The following is a 24,649-nucleotide window of genomic DNA, read 5'->3' as shown; positions in this document are numbered from 1 at the left end:
AATATTACAGTAATATTTACTACAAAGATGCAGTTTCTTTTAAAACTTTTAATTACATTAATGTTATAGGTTAAAATTTACAAGAAATATGTTTAACTGCTACAATGTAAAAGAAATACTGCTGTAAAAAAACCACCATATTTGTGTTTGCAAACCAAATGTTATTGCACTTTTATACATATAGCAGTACTTTTAAATGAAAAAAGTGCACAATACACTACTTTTGATTGCATTATTAGTTTTGTGCATTACAGTGCAATTAATTGTGATTAATCACATACAATCATGCAATTAATCGCTATTACATTTTATTGATATACACACATATATATATATATATATATATATATATATATATATATATATATATATATTTATATATATATATTAGGGCTGTAACGATATGCGATATGAAACCGAAAACGCATCGGATGTCACGCTGGGACACTTTCATGAAATTTCGAAAAATCAAATAACATCTTGTCTATCACCTCTGAAAATATCTTGGCAAAATTCACTTGTTTAGTGCAGAAAAACAGCGACTTATTGCAGCAAGCAGAAAAGACACTACAAAAACAGTTAACCTATCAAAATAAATCAAGTAACATATATAATAAAGGTGTATCAATGCTCATTTCCCACCAGTCCTTGTGTAAACTATGTTTTTTTTTTTTTTTTTATATCGTGAGATGGCGAGCACAAGAAAACAATGCAGTCTGATGCTGCTCACTTTTAGACGATCTTGCTCATCTCAGTCTGCTCAATCGTGGTGATGTCAGTGCCCTAAAAGATGTTATAATGGACTATTACACATTCAGCGATGAAGGATTGGATGATAATGTTACTAAAGAGGAGAAGTCCGATGACAGTCTGTTATATGCACAGGTGCGCTGCACTCACTTTTTTTTAACTACAATGTACACTATTTGTGCAATCTAAACATACAAGGGGTGATCAAAAGTTCACTATGCCCATCATGATAAACAACGTAAAATTATCCTCTTCAGGGTAACGTTAGTCTGTTTGTGTAATGATTCAGTATAGCGCTCCTGACAGACAGCAATCGTTAAGTAGAAGTGAAAGTGAAACCTGCCTCACATTAAACCTGTTTTTCTCAAAATTCCATACCGGAAAATCATAGCTATCAGCCAAAGACAGCCATAACTGTTGTTCCATTCAAGATGAAAACAGTTTTGGAAAGGGCTTGAACTCAGCTTTCTTATGGTATCAAATCCTAAAAAAGGTAAAATTTCACCATATGTTGGGTTTTCATAGATCACACAACACACACACACACACATACACACACACACACACACAAACGTTGTGAAAAGTGGGGACATCTCATAGGCGTAATGGTTTTTATACTGTACAAAGTGTATATTCTATGGCCCTACACCAACCCTACACCTAACCCTAACCCTCAGAGGAAAATTTGTGCATTTTTACTTTCTCAAAAAAACTCATTCTGTATGGTTTATAAGCGTTTTGAAAAATGGGGACATGGGTTATGTCCTCATAAGTCACCCTCTCCTTGTAATACCTGTGTCATACCCATGTCATTATACATTTGTTGTGTCCTGATATGTCACAAAAACAAGAGCACACACACACATTTCACTCTATAACTCTGAATAGAGTGGACATGGATTATTGACAGACATGCTTTCATCTCCATCAAATGCAAATCCAGCTGAGAGAAGTCCACTGATAAGTGGCGAGTGAGCTTTTTTTTCCTGTACTTTTTCAGATTTAAAAAGCCATTAAAGCCACAAATCCATGCACTCTGTGCCAGAGGCACTCCATTAAGAAAAACATTGAAATTGTTTTGCCCCCACAGGTGAATCTCAGAAAATGCCTGTGACAAGGAATGATCTGGTTATAAAAATATGCATCCTTTAGATCTACATTCACAAACATCTCTTGGGTGGACGTGAGACAAGATCTACTTCTGTGACTAAGTGAATAGTTACAACATGCACCCCTATAATCCATTAGTAATTGGATTGATGGCTCAAACGACTGAAAATAACTCATGTAAACACTAATTGAGTTCGATCCGAATGAAATTTCGATTGCATTGAAAAGAGTTTTATTTCTTTTCTAATACGACTGAGAGTGCATGTAAACACTTTGATCGGATTGAAAACCTTAACTGAAAGGACTGAGCATGTGCAATGATTTAGAAATTATGGATAGGCATTCCAAGCAAAAATAATATTTGAAAGCAGTATTATTCGATTATTATTCGAAAATCACACCCCTCCCCTACATGCACACACAAAAACACCCATAAACAGAGAGAGATAGAAAGAACAGGATTCACGCTTTCAATCTATATGATAAATGGTTTAATTCAGAAGACAGGCTACCTTAACCCTTTCTAGTTGATTAACGCGTATATGCATTACGAGTCATTTTCTCCTGATAACCCCGAAAAGAACTTAAATTACACTTTCAGTTTTGATCATACAGATAAGAGAAACACATCAATCGAATCTGTAAAGGGTTTACTTTTTTTGGATACAGACATAATAACAACAAAACTTTGTGCATTTATAAAATAAAGATAAGAAACAAGGTGTGCTGTCTGCAGCCTTTGTCTGCGCTGATCTTCTTTTACAAACACGTCATTAAAATGAACTGTAACTCTGTGAATACTCAACAAAGAGACATGAGAGAGATATCTATAGAAAGCTTGACATGTCTGCTTTTAAACTAAACAAGTGCTGCTGAAAACAAATATTCTGTGATAAAGTAATCCATATGAAAACAACGCCATGTCTGTTTTTTACGTCTCCCTTGATTATATCTAATGTGACCACGCCCCCCGCACTGAACGCCCTATTCAGATTCTAATGTTTCACTGAAGCGCGCGGCTTGAATACGCCCACACAACAGAAGACAACGCAGCGAGACTGTTCAAGTGTTTTTATTTTACGGTTTGGTTCGTGATAAGACGAATAAGACATGATTCACCCCAAAATTACGTGATGTGGATTACATGATGATTTGAGATTTGGATTTCCTCAGGAAAAAGAATGAAGCGCTTTATTCAGCAGATATCACAAACATGAGTAAGTCTCTTTATGTATTTATTTATATACTAGTTTTCACATAATGTGTAAATATTTTACTAGTTAGACTTTTTCCAAACTATAATTCCTGACTAAATGTATAATCAAGTGAAACATTATGACGTTTCAATAACAATATACACTACTATACCATAAGCTTGATGTAAATAATATAAATGTAACAAATAAATGTAACAGACAATGCTGTTCTTTCAATTTACCCCCCCAAAAAACTAAAAAAATATTCTCAGCTCTATTCAATAATAATAATAATAATAATAATAATAATATATATTTTCTTTGTAGAAAATCAGATTGTTAAAAGGATTTCTGAAGGATTGTGTGACTGGAGTAATGATGCAAAAAATGAGTTTGAAAGTCAGCTTTGATTGTTCCTAATAAACTGTTTATCTGCACTCGCAAGTGAATATTAAATTATGTTGTGGGATAATTAAATATATTCTAAATAAACTGCAAACATAACATTATATACATTTATTTTGTCTTCACATTCTTTCTTGTAACTCTTCCCTCTCAGTGGCACAGCTGACTGAATGGCTCATTATGCAACTCATTATGCGGGCCTTTGTCTAGTCAGGTGTAAATCACAATGATATTCATGATAGTCGAATATTATGTAATTAAATGTTATGTACTGTAATGTAACAGGCTACCGTTAACAATGTCCCCTCCGTAGAAATTTATTTGTTTTCCGTGCCTTTCTGAATATAGATGAGCCACACCTAGAACCCAGTCGGGGGTTTCTGTGGTCTGCACAGAACTCTTATTTAATATCGTCCCAAATAACTGTAACCATTATATTGTACGCAAGTCATTTTTTTATGCCATGCAAGTCTACTGTGTGCGTGCGAGACAATGTGTTCAGAAAACATGGGGACATTTTTAAAGACAATAACTGCACAACCTATTCGATATTCTCTAAATCAACTAATTGAATTTTTGAAAATTGTGACCCATCCCTAGTAGAAATAGCATAATGACATATGACGGAACAGAACAAGATGTTCTTCCTGTCAAATAAAGTGTTGTATAAATGAGTGTCCCATTATTATAAAACTCTCATTTCACTCAGTGTCTGTGAAGTGGAGCAGGACAATGTCCTACCAGTCCTTGTTTTGGATTCTCAACCACAGATGACTGGATTTTGGCACAGGAGGGGTGTTTTTATTGTGTGATAACCATAAACAGTACGACACAGCGGTTTACATTATCTAAAAGGTATGACCAGAAATCGATAAATATTCAAAACAGTGTAGGACGTTATTATGCTCAAACGGTGGGAAACTCTCTATATTCGTACACTGTGCACATGTCAAAGCTTTTGACATATAAATGCGCACATCAACCTGATCACTTCATTTTGCATTCAATGCATGTAAACACTACATTCAGATACATCAATCGGAATGAATTCAGTCCGACTGAAACAAAAGTTGTTCATGTAAACATAGCCTGTGTGACCATTTGGAATAAATGTTTCAACACCTTGTTAAAGACGCAGATGTCAAGATCTGACATAATCCTTTTTTTTGGGATAAGAAAACAAATTGATATCAAACCTGTTTGTCCACTGCACTGGACAGTCCTTTCTGATCGATCACTCTTTTCGTCAGTAGGGAATGCATTTCTTGGAACAGCAGGAAGGCTCACATAACCACAGGAGCCTAAATGATCCCTGGTCCAATGTTTCCTGCCTTCCGGAAGATCAGTTTGTGGTGCTTTTTCACTGCATGGTATGGCACGTTAAAACATGGCACGTTACCACTGTTTCCAAAATGTGACGTGTAAATCCTGCTGATCACTGATTTGCCGGAGAGATACGTCACTGCATGCATCACTGAACTTGCAATATGAGACCTGCTAAATTTAAATCAAAGTGTACCTGCAACCATCATTGTGGGCAGTATGGTACTCACCTAACTTTATAAAGTATAAGCCTTTCCCACAAAAGTTAAAGTTTGTTTGAAAGGCTTCAAAAGCCTCACAAGGCTTCAAAAATAGGACTATACTTCCATTATGTGAGATGCAATTGTGCAGTCACCATCTCTTCAACTGCGGGTAATTTTTAAATATATAGCTTGTTCAGGGCGATGTCTGTGTAATGGGACATGCCCCATTGCAATGCCTTGTTGTCAAATTTCAGGTAAAGAAGAAGATGACAACATGAACCAATCCTCAAACAGGAACAGAGTGTCCATTACATTGCCATCAAGATCGGACATCACAGAACCTCAGGATTCTGGGTTGAGAGGACAACACAAGGTCGGCCTGGTGTTATTTCATCCTCTGAACTTCTCCAGTGTAACCACTTATTCTCACTTTCCTTGATCATGTGTCTCCCTGAACTGAAAAGCTCAGATTTCAGAACGAGTGAGGGATGCCCATGCCATGCCTGTCTTATGAAAAAAGTGAGTCAAGAACACAAGACTCTGCCAGACTGCCTCAGTGTGGTCCTTGTCCTGGCATTCAAAGCAGCTTGAATGTCAATCCGAGTGATAGATGAAGGAGGATAGGGTGGAAAATACTAAGCCAGGATGGACACAGGTCAGAGACATGTTCTGAGGAATCCAAACGATGTTTATATGAACGTTAAAATAAAGTGATTGGATATATGTATGCATTTATATGTTAACAAGCTTCCAACCTCTAGTAGCATGATTACTTGGCTTATCAAGTTTGACCAATAGGTGGGGCTGTTATCAAATCAATTTGGTGTAATCTGTGTGACTTTTCAATGACACACACAAAGTTCGGTGTCAATATGCCAAATGATTCCAGAGATACAGCCTCAAGTGTCATTTTGGCATTGTGCTTCAAATTCGTCACTGTGGTATGCGAAAACGGTTTTGTCTATCAACACAAAATCCATAACTTTGTGTCAGCACAGTCTGAAGATTCTCTGATTCGAATTTGGTGAAAATCGGACTAACGGTTGATGAGGAGTTCGAAAAAGTAGGTTTTCAACATAAATCAAAATGGCGGAGCGGAAATTCAGATTAATCTGGCATATTTAGTATCTATGTTGTCGGCATAGACCAGGGAATATTTTGAGACCAGTTTCATTGCAATAGGATAATGCATTAAAAGGTTATTAGCATTTTTATAAGTGTAATTATTCATGGTTAATGAATGGTTTATTACTCTTGACCAATAGGTGGCGCCGTTACCAAATTTATGTGGCATGGTCAGTGTGAGGTGTCGATGACACATACAAAGTTTGGTGCAAATATGTCAAAGCTTTGCAGAGATACAGCCTCAAATGCATTTTGGCACCGTTCCAGCAAATTCGTTGATGCGCTAAATGAGAACCATTTCGTATATCGACAAAAAATCCATAACTTTTGCCAGCATGATCTGAAGATGATCCACGTCAAATTTGGTGAACATCAGACTAACGGTCTAGGAGGAGTTCGAAAAAGTAGGTTTTCAACATTAATCAAAATGGCGGACAGGAAGTATGGCCAATTTTCAAATATTTGGTATCGATGCTCTCGGCATGACCCACAGAATATACGGAAACCATTTTCATTTCAATAGTCTAATTAATTCAAAAGTTATTAGCATTTATCTGATATTTCATTATAACTCTTGACCACAAGGTGGCGCTGCCACCAAACTTTTTGAGTACCTTCAGGGCATGGAGCCAAATATTTTTGTAATTATTTTCATAAAGATACGATGCTGCGTTCAAAAACAGCATTTTAAAACATAATTCAAAATGGCCGACGCCTATAATGGCCGACACGGGGAAATTTGATATCATTCGACTCGACATGACTCACTGAATCTAAAGAGGCCAGTTGTGTGATTTTTGGCAAAACCATTCAGAAGTTATAAGCCAAAATATGCATTTTTCATATCTACTGACCACTAGGTGGCGCTGTTTCGAAACACTGCACTTAGTCTCAGGTCATGCTTATTATAACACATACCAAGTTTGGTCTCAATATGCCAAACCGTTGCCGAGATATAGCCTCACGTGTATTTTTGCGTGCTTTTCGTCATATTTTTTTTACGTGTCATTCGAGAACGGTTGGAGGAATCAACTTGAATTCCATAACTTTTTGCCAGCATTGTCTGAAGATGATCTGAGCCAATTTTCGGGAAAATCGGACTAACCATCTAGGACGAGTTTGAAAAAGTATGTTTTTTGAAAAAATTTAAAATAGCGAAAAAACTAAACCTTGCGATTTTTTAATTTTGGGGTTCATTCGACTTGGCTTGAGCCAAGGATTCAGAGGAAAAAATAATTTCCATTTTCTGGCTTACGGTTCAAAAGTTATTAGCATAGAAACATTGAAAGTTTGGACAAGTGGTGGCGCTAGAGTTGGAGTTAGAGACTTCAAATTTGCTACAGTTAATGGTGGGACTGTCCTCTATCAGTGTGCCAAATTATACAACTTTCCCGCAATCGGTTCTATGGGCTGCCATAGATTTGCGGCGGAAGAAACGGAAGAAGAATAATAACGCCAACGATTACAATAGGTGCCTACGCACCTTCGGTGCTTGGCCCCTAATTAGGACATGATGAGCACACCAAGTTTTGTGCCATGCTACTTATATTTATCAAGCAATAAAAATGCCTTTATATCATGTGCAAAAAATGGTTAAAATCACATTTCATTTTAACATTGTAACATTGCAATCTAAAAACAAAAATAAGGCTTTTTAAGTGGCAGTTAAATTCACTAAATTAAAAATGTAAATAAATGAGAACAAAAGTACAGAGTTTTGTTATGCGTTTTGATTAGCCCATTACAGTCACTTTACAGTCAGTGCTATCATAAAAATATACTTACTTGTAGGTTAATTCTACAACACCTTGAGAGTCCAACTACAAATATTTTAGCAAAATGTATATTTTTGTCAGAATTATTGCACTCCCATTTAACTAAGCTCTGTCTTTTTGGCGTGCATGTGCGCTGAGGCACTCGTTCATTGAAGTCTGTGAAGTTTAGCAGAGAATTACAAAACAGAAAGCTCATGCACTTCTGACAGAAAAAAAAATCATATTTTTATGTCTTTTCTCAAATTTACAGATGGAGAATCTACCGGTGAAATGCAAGTTATGCATTAAGGAAGACAGCACATCTCAAACACGTTAAACAGCACAAGTAGCCTAGTGTCTCTGTCAGCTGCACCTGCAGCCTTTCTGTCAGAGTATATGATGGGCCAAGCCTCTTAAACTAATATGCAAAACTATAAAATATGTCTTACTAGTTCTTAAAGGCCTTAATATGAAGCTTGTCACCTATTTAAATCAAATTAGATAACACACTTTCTCTGCAGCAGCTCAGTCGGTGTCCTCAGCTATATTTTCAGATGCGCTTGCATCAAACTGCTGTATATCGAAATAAATAGTATTGCCTCGTATCGAATCACTTATAAAGAGCCCTAGCTCCCTTTATAATCACTGAAGCTGTGAAATGTACTGAAAAGAACAAAGAACCACAGATAAAATGTAAATAAGAGTATATACATCATCTCATACCTGCACTTCTTTGTTTACGATGAGAGAATTCGTGAGCAAGAAGATTGCAGACTTATCAAAATGCATCTGGCACTTTTAATTCATACGCTTAACAGTTGTAATGCTCAAAGCTGTAAAAATAATGTGTTAAACAATCTTTTTTTACCCCTTTATCTTGAATTTGTGGACTGCTTTTGTTAATTTGGTGGCATTTTACATTTTAGCTACAAGCCCGTCAATTTCCAATACTGCTATCTGTAGTATCGGAGTACTATATTTTCTAATTTAATTTAATCAACGACTTTCATAATAATAAAAAACTGCGTTAATGCGCAATAAAGTAATCATTGCATTAATCAATTAATGCGTTAATGTGATAACACGTTAACTTGCCCAGCCCTATTTAAGAGGCATTCTTTCAGGCATTCTTTACGATAAATTTTTATGGAAAATACTGTTAATTGAATCAGAAACTAATGCAAACATATCCTCGCACACTTTACACAGTGTTATGTGTGAACCTCAATGAGAAATGAGTACTGCATCTCACTTTTTATATTTGCAAAAACTAATTTAAAGTTGAAGTGCGCTGTTTTTTTTTTTTTTTTAACCCTATTTTAATATGCGAAACCATTAACACTGAACCATTTGTGGTTTTATTTTCCTGAAAAGTGTAAACACAGTGGTGCTATCAAAACAATACTCTGTTTATATAAGCATTTCAACAAGAGGTTGCACTACAAATACTAATTACTCATCACATCACATTCACAGGCTGGATTGTACATTATCCGATGTGCTCTACTTTTTTCCCATTAGCAAAATATTCAGTCAGTAATGCTCAGTGTATGTACTCGGTCAAATGACAAGAAATGTTGCGGCAGGACTTTTTTTCAGCCTTAGCATGTTCTGTGACATGGCTTCTTGCTCCTTTTCTTTCTTCTTTTTTTATTGCATTGTTAAAAAAATATCAGACACCGCTGTCTTGTAATCTCCTGACTTAATATCCCTTTAAAAATACTCTACTGGACTTCACATCTTTCCCCTGCTCTCCTTTGAGACATAATTGAAAAACTATGCGTGTCGACAATATAGAACCAACATTTCAGTGTCCTATTTGCTGTTTTGTGACAGAATTTTCCTACATCAACAGGTAATTTCCTCTGTGACATTCCAATTACTGGTGAGGATCTATTCACATCTCCGTGCTTCTAGAATAAACATCCTTCACCTCTCCGATTAGTTTCAATTTGCATATTACATTACTCCCACAACAGTCTGGGAGGGCCAAGACTTCAATCCTCTTATCTGAGAGTATTGAGCAATTCATTTGCAAAGAATCAAGAAAAATCTATCACTTTAGTTACCATTACAACAGTGAATATCATTCTCTTTACCTTCTAAATAATTCAAAATGCTTATGATCAAGGTTATCCCTTTATCCAATTTTAGCCAAGCTGATGTATCTTTGATTGCGATATAATCTAATTACCAGGGCCGGCATCTCTGTCTTTTCCATCTTATAACCTATGCCCTCTTATTTAAATATTAGCACCGATTTAGCACAGATTTAGTCTTCAATAAGGTCATTTGAACAGCTGTGTGTTCTATATATTAGGCATTTTACAGTACAGTTGTTACTATAGCAACAAGAAAATAAGACAGACAGACAAAGCTCTATGATCCAAGCAGCAGAAGATGACAAGCTCTCTAAAAGCATCACTAGGAGGGGGTGATGCTGGGGTAAGTATGTGTGTGCTGGAGAGATCTCATTGTATGCATGTGTGAATTAGAGGATGATAGGGTAGGTATATATATATATATATATATATATATACAGACCAAAAGTTTGGAAAAATTACTATGTTTAATGTTTTTGAAAGAAGTTTCCTCTGCTCATAAAGCCTGCATTTATTTGATAAAAAATACAGAAAAAACAGTGAAATATTATTGTGAAATATTATTACAACCTAAAATAATAGTTTTCTATTTGAACATACTTAAAAAAAATAATTTATTCCTGTGATGCAAAGCTGAATTTTCAGCATCATTACTCCAGCCTTCAGTGTCACATGTAACATCCAGTCTATCACATGATCATTTAGAAATCATTCTAATATTCTGAGTTATTATGAGTGTTGGAAACAGTTCTGCTGTCAGAATCAGAATCAGAATCAGAATCAGAAAGAGCTTTATTGCCAAGTATGCTTGCGCATACAAGGAATTTGTTTTAGTGACATAAGCTTCCAGTAAACAGAGACAACAACACACAGACAAAAAAAAAAAAAAAAAATTACAGGAGAATTACAAATTGGCAAATAAATAAGTGTATAAACAATTGTGCTATAAATGATAATGGAATAGGATTGAGTGAGATACAGGAATGTTCTAGGATGGAGGGGTAACAAATAAATATAAGGATATTGCACATTTTTGCATAAGCATACGTTTAAGTGGGAAACATTTAACTGTTCATGAGGTAGATTGCCTGGGGGAAGAAACTATTCTTGTGCCTTGCTGTTCTTGTATTTGCGGCTCTGAGGCGCCGGCCAGATGGCAAAAGTTCAAAGATGGGGTGACTTGGATGTGAGGGATCCAGAGTGATTTTCTGAGTCCTTTTCCTCACTCTGGATGTGTACAGTTCTTGGAGGGTGGGCAGGGGAGCACCAATAATCCTTTCGGCAGTCCGAACAGTTCTCTGTAGTCTTCTGATATCTGATTTTGTAGCTGAACCAAACCAGACAGTAATTGAAGTACACAGGACTGACTCAATGACGGCTGAGTAGAACTGTTTCAGCAGCTCCTGTGGCAGGTTAAACTTCCTCAGCTGGCGAAGGAAGTACAACCTTTGTTGGGCTTTTTTCACAATGGAGCCAATGTGATTGTCCCACTTCAGGTCCTGAGAGATGGTGGTTCCCAGGAATCTGAATGACTCCACTGCAGTTACAGTGCTGTTCATGATGGTGAGTGGGGAAAGTGCAGGGGGGTTTCTCCTAAAGTCCACAGTCATCTCCACTGTTTTGAGCGTGTTCAGCTCCAGGTTGTTAAGACTGCACCAGACAGCCATCTGCTCAACCTCCTGTCTGTAAGCAGACTCGTCACCGTCCTGGATGAGGCCGATGACTGTAGTATCGTCTGCAAACTTCAGGAGCTTGACAGAGGGGTCTTTAGAGGTGCAGTCGTTGGTGTACAGGGAGAAGAGCAGAGGGGAGAGAACACATCCCTGAGGGGCACCAGTGTTGGTGGAGCAGCTGTTTGACATGAATTTCCCCAGTCTCACTAACTGTTGCCTATCTGTCAGAAAGCTGGTGATCCACTGACAGATAGAGCTAGGAACAGAGAGCTGGGTCAGTTTGGTTTGGAGGGTTGTTGGGATGATGGTGTTGAAAGCCGAACTAAAGTCCACAAACAGGATCCTCACATAAGTCCCTGTTTTGTCCAGATGTTGCAGGATGAAGTGCAATGCCATGTTGATTGCATCATCCACGGACCTGTTTGCTCGGTACGCAAACTGCAGGGGGTCCAGTAAGGGTCCAGTGATGTCCTTCAGATAAGCCAGAACCAGTTTTTCAAACGACTTCATGACGACAGACGTTAGAGCCACAGGTCTGTAGTCGTTAAGTCCTGTTATCTTGGGTTTCTTTGGAATGGGGATTATGGTGGAGCGTTTGAAGCAGGAAGGCACTTCACACAACTCCAGAGATCTGTTGAAGATCTGTGAAAAGATGGGGGCCAGCTGGTCAGCACAGATTTTCAGACAGGCTGGTGTAACGCCATCTGGGCCTGGTGCTTTTCTTCTTTTGTTTTTCTTGAAGACCTGGCGCACATCATCTTCACAGATTTGAAGAGCAGGAGGTATGGAGAGGGGGATTGCAGGGGGTGTTAATGGTTGTGTAGGGAGATGGTCAGAATGGGTGTTGGGGGTTTCAAATCTACAATAAAACTCATTCAGGTCGTTAGCAAGTCGTTGATTAGCCTCAGTGCAAGGGGATGGTGTCTTGTAGTTTGTGATGGCTCTCAGTCCTCTCCAAACTGAAGTAGAGTCGTTGGAAGTAAACTGGTCTTCCAACTTTTTAGCATAGGTCTTTTTAGCCGCTCTAATCTCTTTGTTCAGTGTGTTCCTGGCCTGATTGTACAAGACCCTGTCCCCATTTCTGTAGGCATCCTCTTTGGCCTGACGAAGGTGTCTGAGTTTTACTGTAAACCATGGCTTATCATTGTTGAATGTTAAATAAGTCCTGGTAGGAATGCATATATCCTCACAGAAACTAATATAGGATGTTACAGTCTCTGTGAGTTCGTCCAGATCGGTGGTAGCAGCTTCAAAAACGCTCCAGTCTGTGATGTCAAAACAAGATTGTAAATCCTGCTCTGTTTCGCTGGTCCATCTCTTCACAGTCTTTACTACAGGTTTAGCAGATTTAAGTTTCTGCTTGTAGGTCGGTATAAGATGAACCAGACAGTGATCAGAACGTCCCAAAGCTGCTCGTGGAACAGAGTGATATGCATCCTTTATTGTGGTGTAACAGTGATCCAGTATATTACTGTCTCTGGTGGGACAGGTAACATGCTGTCTGTATTTTGGCAGTTCACGGGAGAGATTGGCTTTATTAAAGTCCCCAAGAATGATTAAAACAGAGTCCGGGTGTTGTTGTTCTGTGTCTGTGATCTGCTCAGCGAGTTTCTGTAAAGCTGAGCTCACATGCGCTTGAGGTGGAATGTAAACACTAACCAGAATGAGCGAGTGAAACTCCCGCGGCGAATAGAACGGCTTGCAGTTGATAAACTGCGTTTCTAGATCAGGACAGCACATCTTCTTTAACACAGTTACATCTGTACACCACTGTTCATTGATGTAAAAGCATGTCCCGCCGCCGCGTGATTTCCCCGTTGATTCTGCGTCGCGATCCGCTCTAAACAGCTGAAAGCCCGGCAGATGGAGTGCGCTGTCCGGTATGGCGTCATTCAGCCAGGTTTCCGTGAAACACAGAGCAGCAGAGTGAGAGAAATCCTTATTTGTCCGAGAGAGCAGAAGGAGTTCGTCCGTTTTGTTGGGTAGAGAGCGGAGATTTGCGAGATGGATGCTAGGCAACGGCGTTCGAAATCCGCGCTTCCTGAGTCTGACGAGCGCTCCCGCTCGCTTTCCCCGTCTGCGCGTCCTGAAGCGCTTGATCAGCGCCGCTGCTCCTCCGATAACAATGTTCAGTAAAACGTCTGTATAATAGAAATCCGGAAAAATATCATGTGGTGTGTTCTGCCGAATGTTCAGCAGTTCATCCCTGGTGAAACTGATCGTGTTTGTTAAACAAAAAACAGGAAAAACGAACAAAAACAGTACAAACACTGGAGAGCCAAGCACTGAAGCAGCCAGAATATATTCATCAAATATATTTGATGAATAAAAAGTTAAAAAGAACTGCATTTATTCAAAATAAAATAAAAATTCTAATAATATATATTCTAATAATATATTTTCTTTACTATCACTTTTTATCAATTTAACACATCCTTGCAGAATAATAGTATTGATTTTATTTTAAAAAAAGAAACAAAAAAAATTACTGACCCCAAATTACTGACCAGTAGTGTATATTGTTATTACAAAATATTTATATTTTAAAAACATAGCTTCTTTTTTTTTTTTTTTTTTACTTTTTATTCATCAAAGTATCCTAAAAAAGTATCACATGTTCTGAAAAAATGTTAAGCAGCAGAACTGTTTCCAACTTTGATAATGAATCATCATATTAGAATGATTTCTAAAGGATCGTGTGATAATGATCCTAAAAATTCAGCTTTGCATCACAGAAATAAACGATAATTTAAAGTATAATAAATTTAAAAACAATTATTTTAAATTGTAATAATATATCACATATTACATTTTTTTCTGTATTTTTGATCCAATAAATGCAGGCTTGATGAGCAGAAGAAACTTCTTTCAAAAACATTAAAAATAGTAATGTTTCCAAACTTTTTGTCTGTACTGTATATATATATATATATTGCTAGGAATGGATATGTTAGGTTGATGTTAGGCTTCATATGGATGTTTGGGTCGATTGTGTTGAGGCATCTGAATAGGCAATTGTGAGAGAAGGTGAATTTTGAACATGAGAGAGAGGATGTGAAATAAAAGAGGGGAAAGAGAAACACAGAGAAAAAAGAAAGAATGCACCGTAATTAAAGGGAAGGCACAACAAATTACAGAATAGTTAGGTTGTAACCTGCTGTTAACTTCGGGAAGATACAGCTCTGATGCTAACTACCAATCAATATCTAATGACCACTTTGTGGGTCTAAGCAAGTCATGACACACCACCTTATGTTAATCACTGTATATTTTGTGCAGTTAACTAAAATAACGGTCTAAACAAGCTGTGTGCATGGCCAAAAAGTAGGCACACTCAATGACATTATGTCTCTGAGCTCCACGAGCCAAACTGTAAGGTCTGCCGGTAACGACCACTTGTTTTTCCTGTCTCAGCGTCTACCAGACACCTCAGAGACATCTTCAATGCTGCAAAAATAGGCAAGATACTTGATATTCTCCCAGCTAACCACTGCAGAGATGGTCATTTTTTTAAAAACTGTTGTGCAAGCCTGCCACTGTCTGAAAGACTCAGGGCTGAGGAGAAAGTAAAGCACTGCTTTCAGCCTCAGAGAAGATGTTATGATGCTTTATTATTCTACAACACGTCTCCTCGATTCAAATCTCTTCATTTTTGCTTTGTTTGCTCTGCTGTTCAGGAAGTACAGCGAGAGCACTCAATTGATATGGTCCGAGGAAGGCAAGCTTCCTGTGGGAAAACACAAGGATAATTTCCCTTTATACAGCCATTGATATTACACTCCTCACACCACTTGACCCATGACTCCTTCCTGTTCTCTACAATCCTCTAAATCTATTCTTCATCTCCTCACTCTTGTTTTACAATTAAGTGCTCCTAGAAGTCTTTGTCTATCCATTAATTGCATGAATCTTCAGGCAAGGGAATGTGAGACAGAAAAAAGGACATCGGCATGGAGAAAAAAACATGGTTGTGGAAGGAAGTGGTAGCTATTTTTAACATGTATATAAACAAACACTCTAAAATTGTATTCGACCAGAAGTCGTCAAGAGGACTTCATTTCCACAGCTTACACTGGTACAAGCTCTATTTAAGCAATTCACACCCTTAAAATCATCCTGGATGTTTCCTTCCTGGAAGTGTGAATTTGGGCCAAAAGAAAAATGTGATGATGGCGCGAAACATCACAAAACTGAACTGAAAGCAAACATATTCAGTAGGGAGCATCAACTATTTGTAATGTTACACCACATGAATAAAGTGGCCGGAATGAGTCCTAAAACCCAGCAATGTGCATTTTTGAACTGCCCCTTTCAATGTCCCTAAAGTCATTGGGTTTTTGGTTAAATTCCTAAATTAAAGGCTATAGTTAACACAAGCTCAAGATATTTTATGACATAAAATACATGCACTTGTGATTTCTTAAGCTTTTACCATCTTAAAAAAATAAAGGTTTAATAAGTGTTAAAATGGGATTACAGAGGTTATAATAATAAAACATTTATAAGTAACCACAAACTTGTTGGTCACAGAGTTTAGTTTCCACAAAAAAAAAAGCCAATGGAAAAATACTATTGGTATTTGTCGACACAACCAGGGTAATGGTAACTTCCAGGTTAGTCTGCAAAATTACTCAGTAAGCAATGGGTAGCACTTTATTTTACAGTCCTGCTCCGAATGTACATACCATGAACTTACTATAGTAATTAGAATACCTGAGTAAAAACTAGGTACTAACCCTGTACCTGCCCCTAAACCTAACATTAAGCCATGTAGTTACCTTATATTACTATTACTTATCCTTGGTAACTACACTACAAGCGCACTCACTGTAAAACAAAGTGCTACCAGAGTTTTAAACCACAGCATAAATTTTCAAAAGACTTTAACAGAGTGCATCATCACTTTACAGTCCTTGGGAGTTGGTATAATGGCAAGGGCAGGGAATCACTGCTTACATTCTGTATTCTTCACTGTGTGTCACACATACACACTTCCGTCCTGAAACTGTTGGTCCGAAACTGTGCGCTCTGCAGCATTACAAATGGACGTGTCTTTCTCAGTTGCACAATCATATTGATCAGTGAGACAAGACAAGTGCTTTATAAGAGCACGACCTCATGGACTCCATCTAGCAGGATTTGGCTATACGTCTCCATTCAGAAAAATCTGTAATTTGTTTTAGAGCAATAATGTTTGGATGAAGGGTGAAGGAAGTCTATGTGATATAAAGTCATCATTAAAAGTGAGGGGCTTGCAGTCTTAAAACGGTTATATATTTTTTTATTTAATACACAGCTGAAGTCTAAATTTAATTTGTTAAATTACCATTGTAGGCATATTACCGGCTCAGTCCTCTTGAGTAACCCAAGGTTAAGCTTCTTGATCATGGACACAGTGGCATATTTTAAGGATCAACCCTTGCAGGATTTAAACTACCACCCTACAGCTACCACATGTGATCTTTGACACCTACATTACTCCAACCTCAACATCTTTACACCAGCATTTTTTCAGGAAATAGAGTCTCACAGAATCATGGTGTATGACCATCCCCAAGCATCAGACAACAGATAAAGTCAATGATGATTTGGGGTTGGGGTTAGCCAAGTCCAGTGAGACAAACAAATCTACCTGCCACCAGCCAATGTCCAATATTATAAAAGCCAAAGGTGCATCCGTTACCATTTTGTTACCTGAGTGCGGAGGATTTCTCCTTTGGTCAGCTGCATGTCTCCCGTCAGCTCCTTGACAGCGATGCCCAGAGGCTCCAATCGCTTACTGATGTAATTAGTCATCTCAGCAGCCAGGGCCTTCATCGGAGCCACGTATACAATCTATAGAGGCAGGAAAGAGAGACAGGACATGCTCATGATAAATGAGAAAACACCACAGTACCATTTGTTCCCTGGCAACCAATACAAATAACAATTTACAAAGAAATATGAAGCTGGCTGCTTAAAGTAAGAGTTTAATAGTGATGTATGAAGACTGTCGATCATTGTTGACGCTGGCATGCACGTGTGTGAAAATGCACTTCACGAGACAATGCATCCGTTTACATCTCCAAACTATGGTAAAACTTCTTGACACATATTTAATGCTCAAGTCTATCCTTGCTTGACATAAACCAAACAAACGCATCCAATTGGGTCATTTTGTACCCGAGGCATATGGACTGGTGCGGAAATGAGTAATTGGCTGCCAGAAAGCCAATAGATCACTCAACAATATTGTCTCTATGATTGTCTGTTTACCTTAAACTGGTCCTTGCGGATGACTCCCCCAGGCTGCAGGTGTTGGCGGATCTCGTGTAGGACGGTGAGCATGGCAATGTTGGTTTTGCCGGCACCGGTGGGGGCACAGATGAGCAGGTTTTCATTGGTATTGTAGGCCGTCTCGAACACTATAGACTGAATTCTGTTCAACCGCTTCATGCCCTTGAACACCAACTGGCCAATCTGCAAACACACAAGGAACATTTCAATGGCCCATTGACAACAAGATCTTGATCTGGAAATCTGGAAATGGGATGAACCTGTTCAAGGCAAGATACTGAAGATGGTGAGTTTATGTGTAGCAGATGTGGTGTAGCTACATGTGTGATGGAGACACATACGGTCAAAATGACAGGACACCAGAAGCCAAAACTTAATGAAGCCATTTTAATACACAGCTAATGAGAGACTCCAATCCCCCACAAGACAATCATCCGTGACTTTATCTAAATTAATCAATCATTGTAAGCCAGATTCAAAGGATACTGAACCCCAAAGCAGTGCAGGCTGAAAATGAGAAGCTTTGCTGATGCTGTCAGATCAAGTGCTTCTCCATGAGATATTGTTGGGACCTTCAATACCTTTAAGTATTGCTGAGTGTATACAGAGGGCTCGGAGATCTCAAACATTAAAACCTTGCAAAAGACCACCAGTACTATGGAGTGGACTATGAACATCACACAGGGGGTGACAGCCATCCATCTCAACAAAGTTCTGATAAGAGATGAAAAGTTACCTAGTACTTTATGGATACTGCTGAGTACAGTTATTTTCACTACTGCTGTCATTAAAGTGGGGCGGGATTGTACAAGCTTATTAGATCAAAAGGCACATTAAGTAAAACAAATCTAGAACTGTTCTAATTATTTGTCTCTTACTATCTACCATCTCCAGGTTTCTTCATCCCTCATTCCTGTGTTGGTTTCCTGGATCAGGGGATCGGGATTCATTAACAATGCTATCAGTCTCTTATTTTACCTTTCTGCTATGGCATGCTTTAAAAGAAAAACTATTAGGCAGAGAGTTATTATAGGGCTCAGATTTGATTCAAAGTCAAGCGGATTTCAAAGCCAAACAGAAAGGATAATTAATAGCTGAAAGACGCTTCGAAGCACAGTTGTAAAGATCTGACTGCATAAGGATTTTCTGGACAGAAGAGCTTTGGAATGGTATGCAGTTGTGGACTTCATCATTACAACAGAGAGTTGTTGTCTTGTGGACTTGTATGTGCATATGTAAGAAGTCTGCACCCACTTTTGACTGAACTGCTCAGGACATGAAGGCTTTAAGTTCAAGTTCACTGTTAGGAACCTATTGATGCCTTTAAATTACAAAACACTTATAAAAGTTAATTACTTTTTTTTCAAATCTATTGATAATTGGTATTAACCAACGTTACTTGAAAATAAAAATCATGTCATCATTTGTCATCATAAGATATTTTGGAAAATGTTCGCAACATAACAGTTGCTGGTAGCTTTTGACTTCCATTATATGGAAAAAAAATACTATGGAAGTCAATGGCTTCCAGCAACTGTTTGTTTTCCAACATTCTTCGAAACACCTTCTTTTGTGTTCAGCAGAAGAAAGAAACTCATAGAGGTTTGGCACAACTTGGGGGTGAGTAAATTAAAATTGAGCCATAAACAATAAATAAATAAATAGCTATTTGGCATTGGTTAACCAATAGCCTGCAAGATCTAGATGATGTCAGCCGAGATGGAACAAGTTTAACATTTTAAACTATGCCATTTGGGATCATTTATTTCTACAAGAGTATCAAAATCAAGACATAAACTAAAACATATACACATTATGAAGGCATGATGAGGCATGATGCAAATTCTAACCCTTCTAAGATACGTTTTTGTGGCCAAATACTAAAAGAGCATCACAAATATCTTTCAGAAACAACAATCCCTGAAAAGCACTTCTATCAGCTCAGTTAAAAAAAAAAAAAGTCAACATATATATATAAGAAGAAGGGGGGAAAAATATTCCCGAAAGCTTTTTTCGCTTCATTGGTGATGGGTGTTTCCATATAACATAACCTTCAGCTGCGTGCCATGTGTTTTCTGAGAAAACCAGAGTAGTTGTATTCCTCTATGCCACCCGTCAGGATGGCAACATCAACCCCAGCCAGTCTGACCCATTATATTCCCAGGGTGGGTCTTCAGAGGACCAACTTATAAATATTCATAAGTAATTAAGAGCTCCCTTCCTATCCCACTGAACGGTTGTATCACCATGGTAACCAAACTGCAGCACTTGTTTTAAGAGTCCCCTTCATTTTGATTTATCAGCTTTGTCTGTAAAGGACTGCCAGTCCCCACACATCCTTAAGCATGCAAATTAATGCAAATGTATGCATGCCCCAACATTCACCTGAAAGTAATGCGCATATGTAGCAAATATGGAGTTGTCGTTACTTAATGATCTCGCAAAATGTCTCACATTTGGTTATTTTCTTTTGAAGCGCATTCAGTGTTGTGATGAATGCTCATCAAACGACTTGAAAACATGATGTGGGTCAGGGTGGTCCCCCGCGTGCTATTGTACACTCCGCACACCAATGTAGCCCTCAGGTAATCCATCAGCCAACCCATATAGTGCACGGCACGTTTTAAATCTAGTCACAAACTCGCAGTGAGCTGTACGTCAAAGGAGGGTTTTCAATCTCTCTTTACTGGCTGCAGAAATAGCAGCAGTAAACGGGACTTTTCATCACAGTGTGTGAGTGGAATGATTGCCACACTGGAGGCCCATTTCAGCTCGTTGATTTTTAGGCTCGGGGGTAAATCTAACACCATCAGAAGTGGCTAAAATCATTTGCACCTGAAAGCACAATCTCATCTTTGCTCCTTAAAATATTTTACTCCTTAAAAAGGCTCATGCTTTTTCTTTTTTCATATGGTGCACTGATGAATCATATTCAAAAACACCAGCAAGTTGTAACTGGACCTAAGCACTTAAATCCCATTGGACTGGAACTGGTTTACTTCACCAAAGTGTGAGCTCAGGATTAGAATACATTTTGTTGTAATAGGGGACTGCTTTCAACACTTCACCTACAACTTGCACTCACCAAAAAACAAAAAACAAAAAAAAACTGCATGGTAAAGATTAATCAAAATGAAAAATGGTTTTCAGTAGTTTTTTTTTTTTCCTCGAAACCTGCTGGTCTAGTCTAAGTGGACGGCACCAAATACAGGTGTAAATGGGGTCTAATATTTTAAGATTGTCCACTTTCAAAAATGTATTTAACCAGGAGTGCTTGCAGAATATAGAGGATATATGTGGTCGAACAGCCACAAATGTTTGCTTACTCGCCTCCTATTTGCCTAATACTTCATATAATCTCTGTGTTAAGTTTTACGAGAAAGAGTACCAAAATGAGAAATTCAAACTTGTTGAACAAGTGTAAAACACTGTTGAACAAGTACACGCATTAAGGTCAAAATTGCTGGTTTTATTTATTCTTTTCATTTGCTTCCTTTCCCAATCACCCATAATCTGCCAAACATGGGTTTGTTCAGTAAACACTAACAAGAAATCTTTAAAGATATAATTGTCATTTGTAAGTGGTCAGTATCATTTGAGTCCCACACGCTGTGCTACAGTGAAAAGGATGTTGAATATTATGAAATAAGTGGGGAGTGTCCTATCAGAAGTGGTCAGAGGAGAAATACCTTTCAATTCCAGGTGGTAACAGTATTTGTTTTGGCTGACCAGTAGTGATTTCCTCTCTGAAAATGCATCTTATGGTGTTAACAGGGCTTTGGTAACATACTAACGCAGCAACATGCAAACTTTAAACTCCACTGAAAACAACTACAAATTGAGTTTCCCATGCACTTAATATGAGGAATTGCTGCCGATGTAGATCATTTTAGTCAAATGAGTCATTTATACGTCTTGGTGTGACCGTTTTCACATTTATAGGCTGTTTTTCAATCACTTTTTTTCTAAAATGTGGATTCTTCACAGGGATACGCAGATGGTACATAAAGCCAGGAACAGCATAAGGTTTGTTAGTTGAAGGCTCTTGTTAGTTGAAAAACAGAATCTATGCTACTTTATTATTATCTGCACACCAAAGTCCAGATCAAATACGCGTAAATCTGCCTTAAAGAGACTTCCGGTTATGGCGGTGGCATGACAAGTCGCAGTTTTCAACCCTCGTGCATTAGGCTAGAATTAATCCTTCTAAACCCACTTAAGATACTTGTTTAAGTTGGTGGAATAGCTAAAGCGATTACTAAAACAATGCCGTCGAAGAAAAAAATAAAAAATAAAGAGAGATTGGAAGCGGAATCACAAATTATGCCATCCGAACCTGAAAGCCCGAGCGAGCACGAAGATACGGAGGATTGAGGTGGGTGAGGCCTCAAATGAGAATTCTAGTAACGCGGAGATGATGAAGGCCTTTAAAGCAATGGAAAGACAAGTAAGCGGCAAGGTGGACGAAATTCTTTCGGCGTCGTGGATGTCAAAGGGAGATTGACAGAGGCGGAGGAGCGAATTTCACGGGCACAGGACGAATTCGTCCAACTGAAGGTCAGAAATGATACGCTGGAAAAACAGATGAAATCAATGGCTGATAAGGTAATTGACTTGGAGAACAGAAGTAGGAGGAATAATCTTAGGTTGGTTGGCTTGCTGGAGAAAGAAGAGGGATCGGATGCATGTGCTTTTCTGGAAAAATTTCTACCAGAGACTTTGGAGTTGGGGGAAAGCGTTACGCCATTGATAATAGAGAGAGCCCATCGAATACCCAGCTCAGGTCAAAAATACGGACAAGATGGCAAAGTGCAGCCGAGGACTGTCATAATGAAGTTCCTCAATTTCAAACAGAAGGAGCATGTTCTAAAGGCTGCAAAGAGTAAGGGAGCAATTGCATACAAAGGTTCCAATCTTCGTTTTTTTCCGGATTTGTCGGCAGAGCTTCACAGGCAACAAAGAAAGTACGATGCTATCCGTCAAAAATTGCATGACAAAGGAATCAACCGACACAGAGTAATCTTTCCTGCTCGATTGCTTCTTACACATGGAGACCGTACTGTGATTATGAACAGTCCAGAAGAAGTGGAGAAATTTATGCAGCAGGTCGAGGACAAGTGAACTGAGGCATCGAGTTAATGCGAGGTACTGAGGACTAAATGTAAAATTGTAGTTTATTTTCTTTGTCTGTAGGTTGTATATTCGTCCAAAGTAGATATTTAATTTTGTTTTAATAAGGGTAACAAGATAAGTATTTGACGTTTTTGTTAATTCATTTAAGGTTCAGAAGAGGGCGCTTTTGCTATAATATTTGGAAAAAAGAAATGACACAAAGTGAAAGTTTGACTTTATTTTAAGATAATAGTTTGAAGATATTAGGTTAATATAATGTGTATAGTTGGAAAGATGTTACTTGGAAATATAAGACTGACTGACTGTCAGTGTATTTCTTGTGTTTTTTTTTTCTTTTCTTTGAGGTAATAGTATTTTATTGGACAAGTCATGGCTTGGTTAAAATATGTGGGTATAAAAATGGATAAGAAGGTTGAAACTTTAACGATGGATAGAGGGGTTGGTGTTCATTTTTTTTTTTTTGAACAAAAGAACAAATAGGAGAAGACCATTTAGGAAGTCGAGTGTAGGGAAGGGGGTTACTGATACAGATGGTATCAGTGAAGCATGGAAAATGCTGGGGTAAGTTCATGTTTTATGTTATTAGTGTTGTTTTAGTTATTTTAGGTTTGGCCTCTTATATTTTGGCGAATATATGGTTCAAGGTAATGAGGATGGTTAAAACAAAAAATGGCACAGATAGGAGGGATTAAGCTTCTATCATGGAATTGCAGGGGGCTGGGAAAACTAAAAAAAATTAAACAGGTGATGACTAGAATTAAGCAGATACAGGCAAATGTGGTATTCTTGCAAGAGTCACATATGACTAAGGAGGAAGTGATCAAAATTGAAAGAAGGTGGCAAGGACAGGTATTCTCGGCATGCTTTACTACACGAGCCATAGGGGTAATTACATTAATACATAAAGCTGCGCCATTTCAAGTAAATAATGTTATTAAGGACCCAGCTGGCAGATTTGTGATTATTCAGGGAAGATTGGTAACCGAGATAATAAATTTAGTAAATATCTATGGCCCTAATAAGGATGACTCTAAATTTTATAACAACATATTTCTGATGGTGGCTTCATTACCAGGTCAGGTTATAATGGCGGGGGATATGAATTGTACACTTGATCCAGGAAAAGATAGATCTACGGGAGTTGATACCACACATGTGAATTCTAGAAAACAGATTCTACATTTTATAGGAGAGCTTAAACTAATGGATATATGGAGGCATCTTAACCCAAAACAGACTGCATATTCATGCTATTCGGCAACACACCAAACTTACTCTAGAATAGACTACTTTCTTGTGTCAGCCCAATTGCTTTCAAAATGTATAGATTGTCAATACCTTAGTATTGTCATTTCTGATCATGCACCAGTGTCTTTGTCGTATGTTGATTCAAAATTAGTTAAAGATACCCCTAAATGGCGATTCCAGCCAAGTTGGCTTAAAGATGCGTCATTTGTAGAGTTCTTGGGCAATCAAATTGACAATTACTTTGAAACAAATCAATTGGAAACTTCAGCAGGAATTCGGTGGGAGGCATTTAAATGTTTTATTCGGGGACAAATTATTAGTTTTTGTAGTTCTAAAAGTAAAAAATCTCGA

At 38.0% G+C, this 24,649-nt stretch overlaps 1 protein-coding gene across 1 annotated transcript in view; it reads right to left on the bottom strand.

Moving 5' to 3' along the window:
• ascc3 (activating signal cointegrator 1 complex subunit 3) overlaps window positions 1-24,649 on the bottom strand; it is a 218,019-nt gene that overhangs the window by 109,032 nt on the left and 84,338 nt on the right. The window contains exons 9-10 of the mRNA XM_059507374.1: window positions 17,897-18,100; window positions 17,336-17,476 (exon numbers count right to left, since the gene is read on the bottom strand). Of these exons, the coding sequence (XP_059363357.1) occupies window positions 17,336-17,476; window positions 17,897-18,100 (345 nt within the window). The remainder of the gene's footprint in view (window positions 1-17,335; window positions 17,477-17,896; window positions 18,101-24,649) is intronic.

Source organism: Carassius carassius, chromosome 24 (genome assembly GCF_963082965.1).
Source record: "Carassius carassius chromosome 24, fCarCar2.1, whole genome shotgun sequence".
NCBI classification, from domain to species: Eukaryota; Metazoa; Chordata; class Actinopteri; order Cypriniformes; family Cyprinidae; genus Carassius; species Carassius carassius.
The sequence above is the reverse complement of the archived record's forward strand: the minus strand, read 5'-3'. Positions and strand labels throughout refer to the sequence as shown.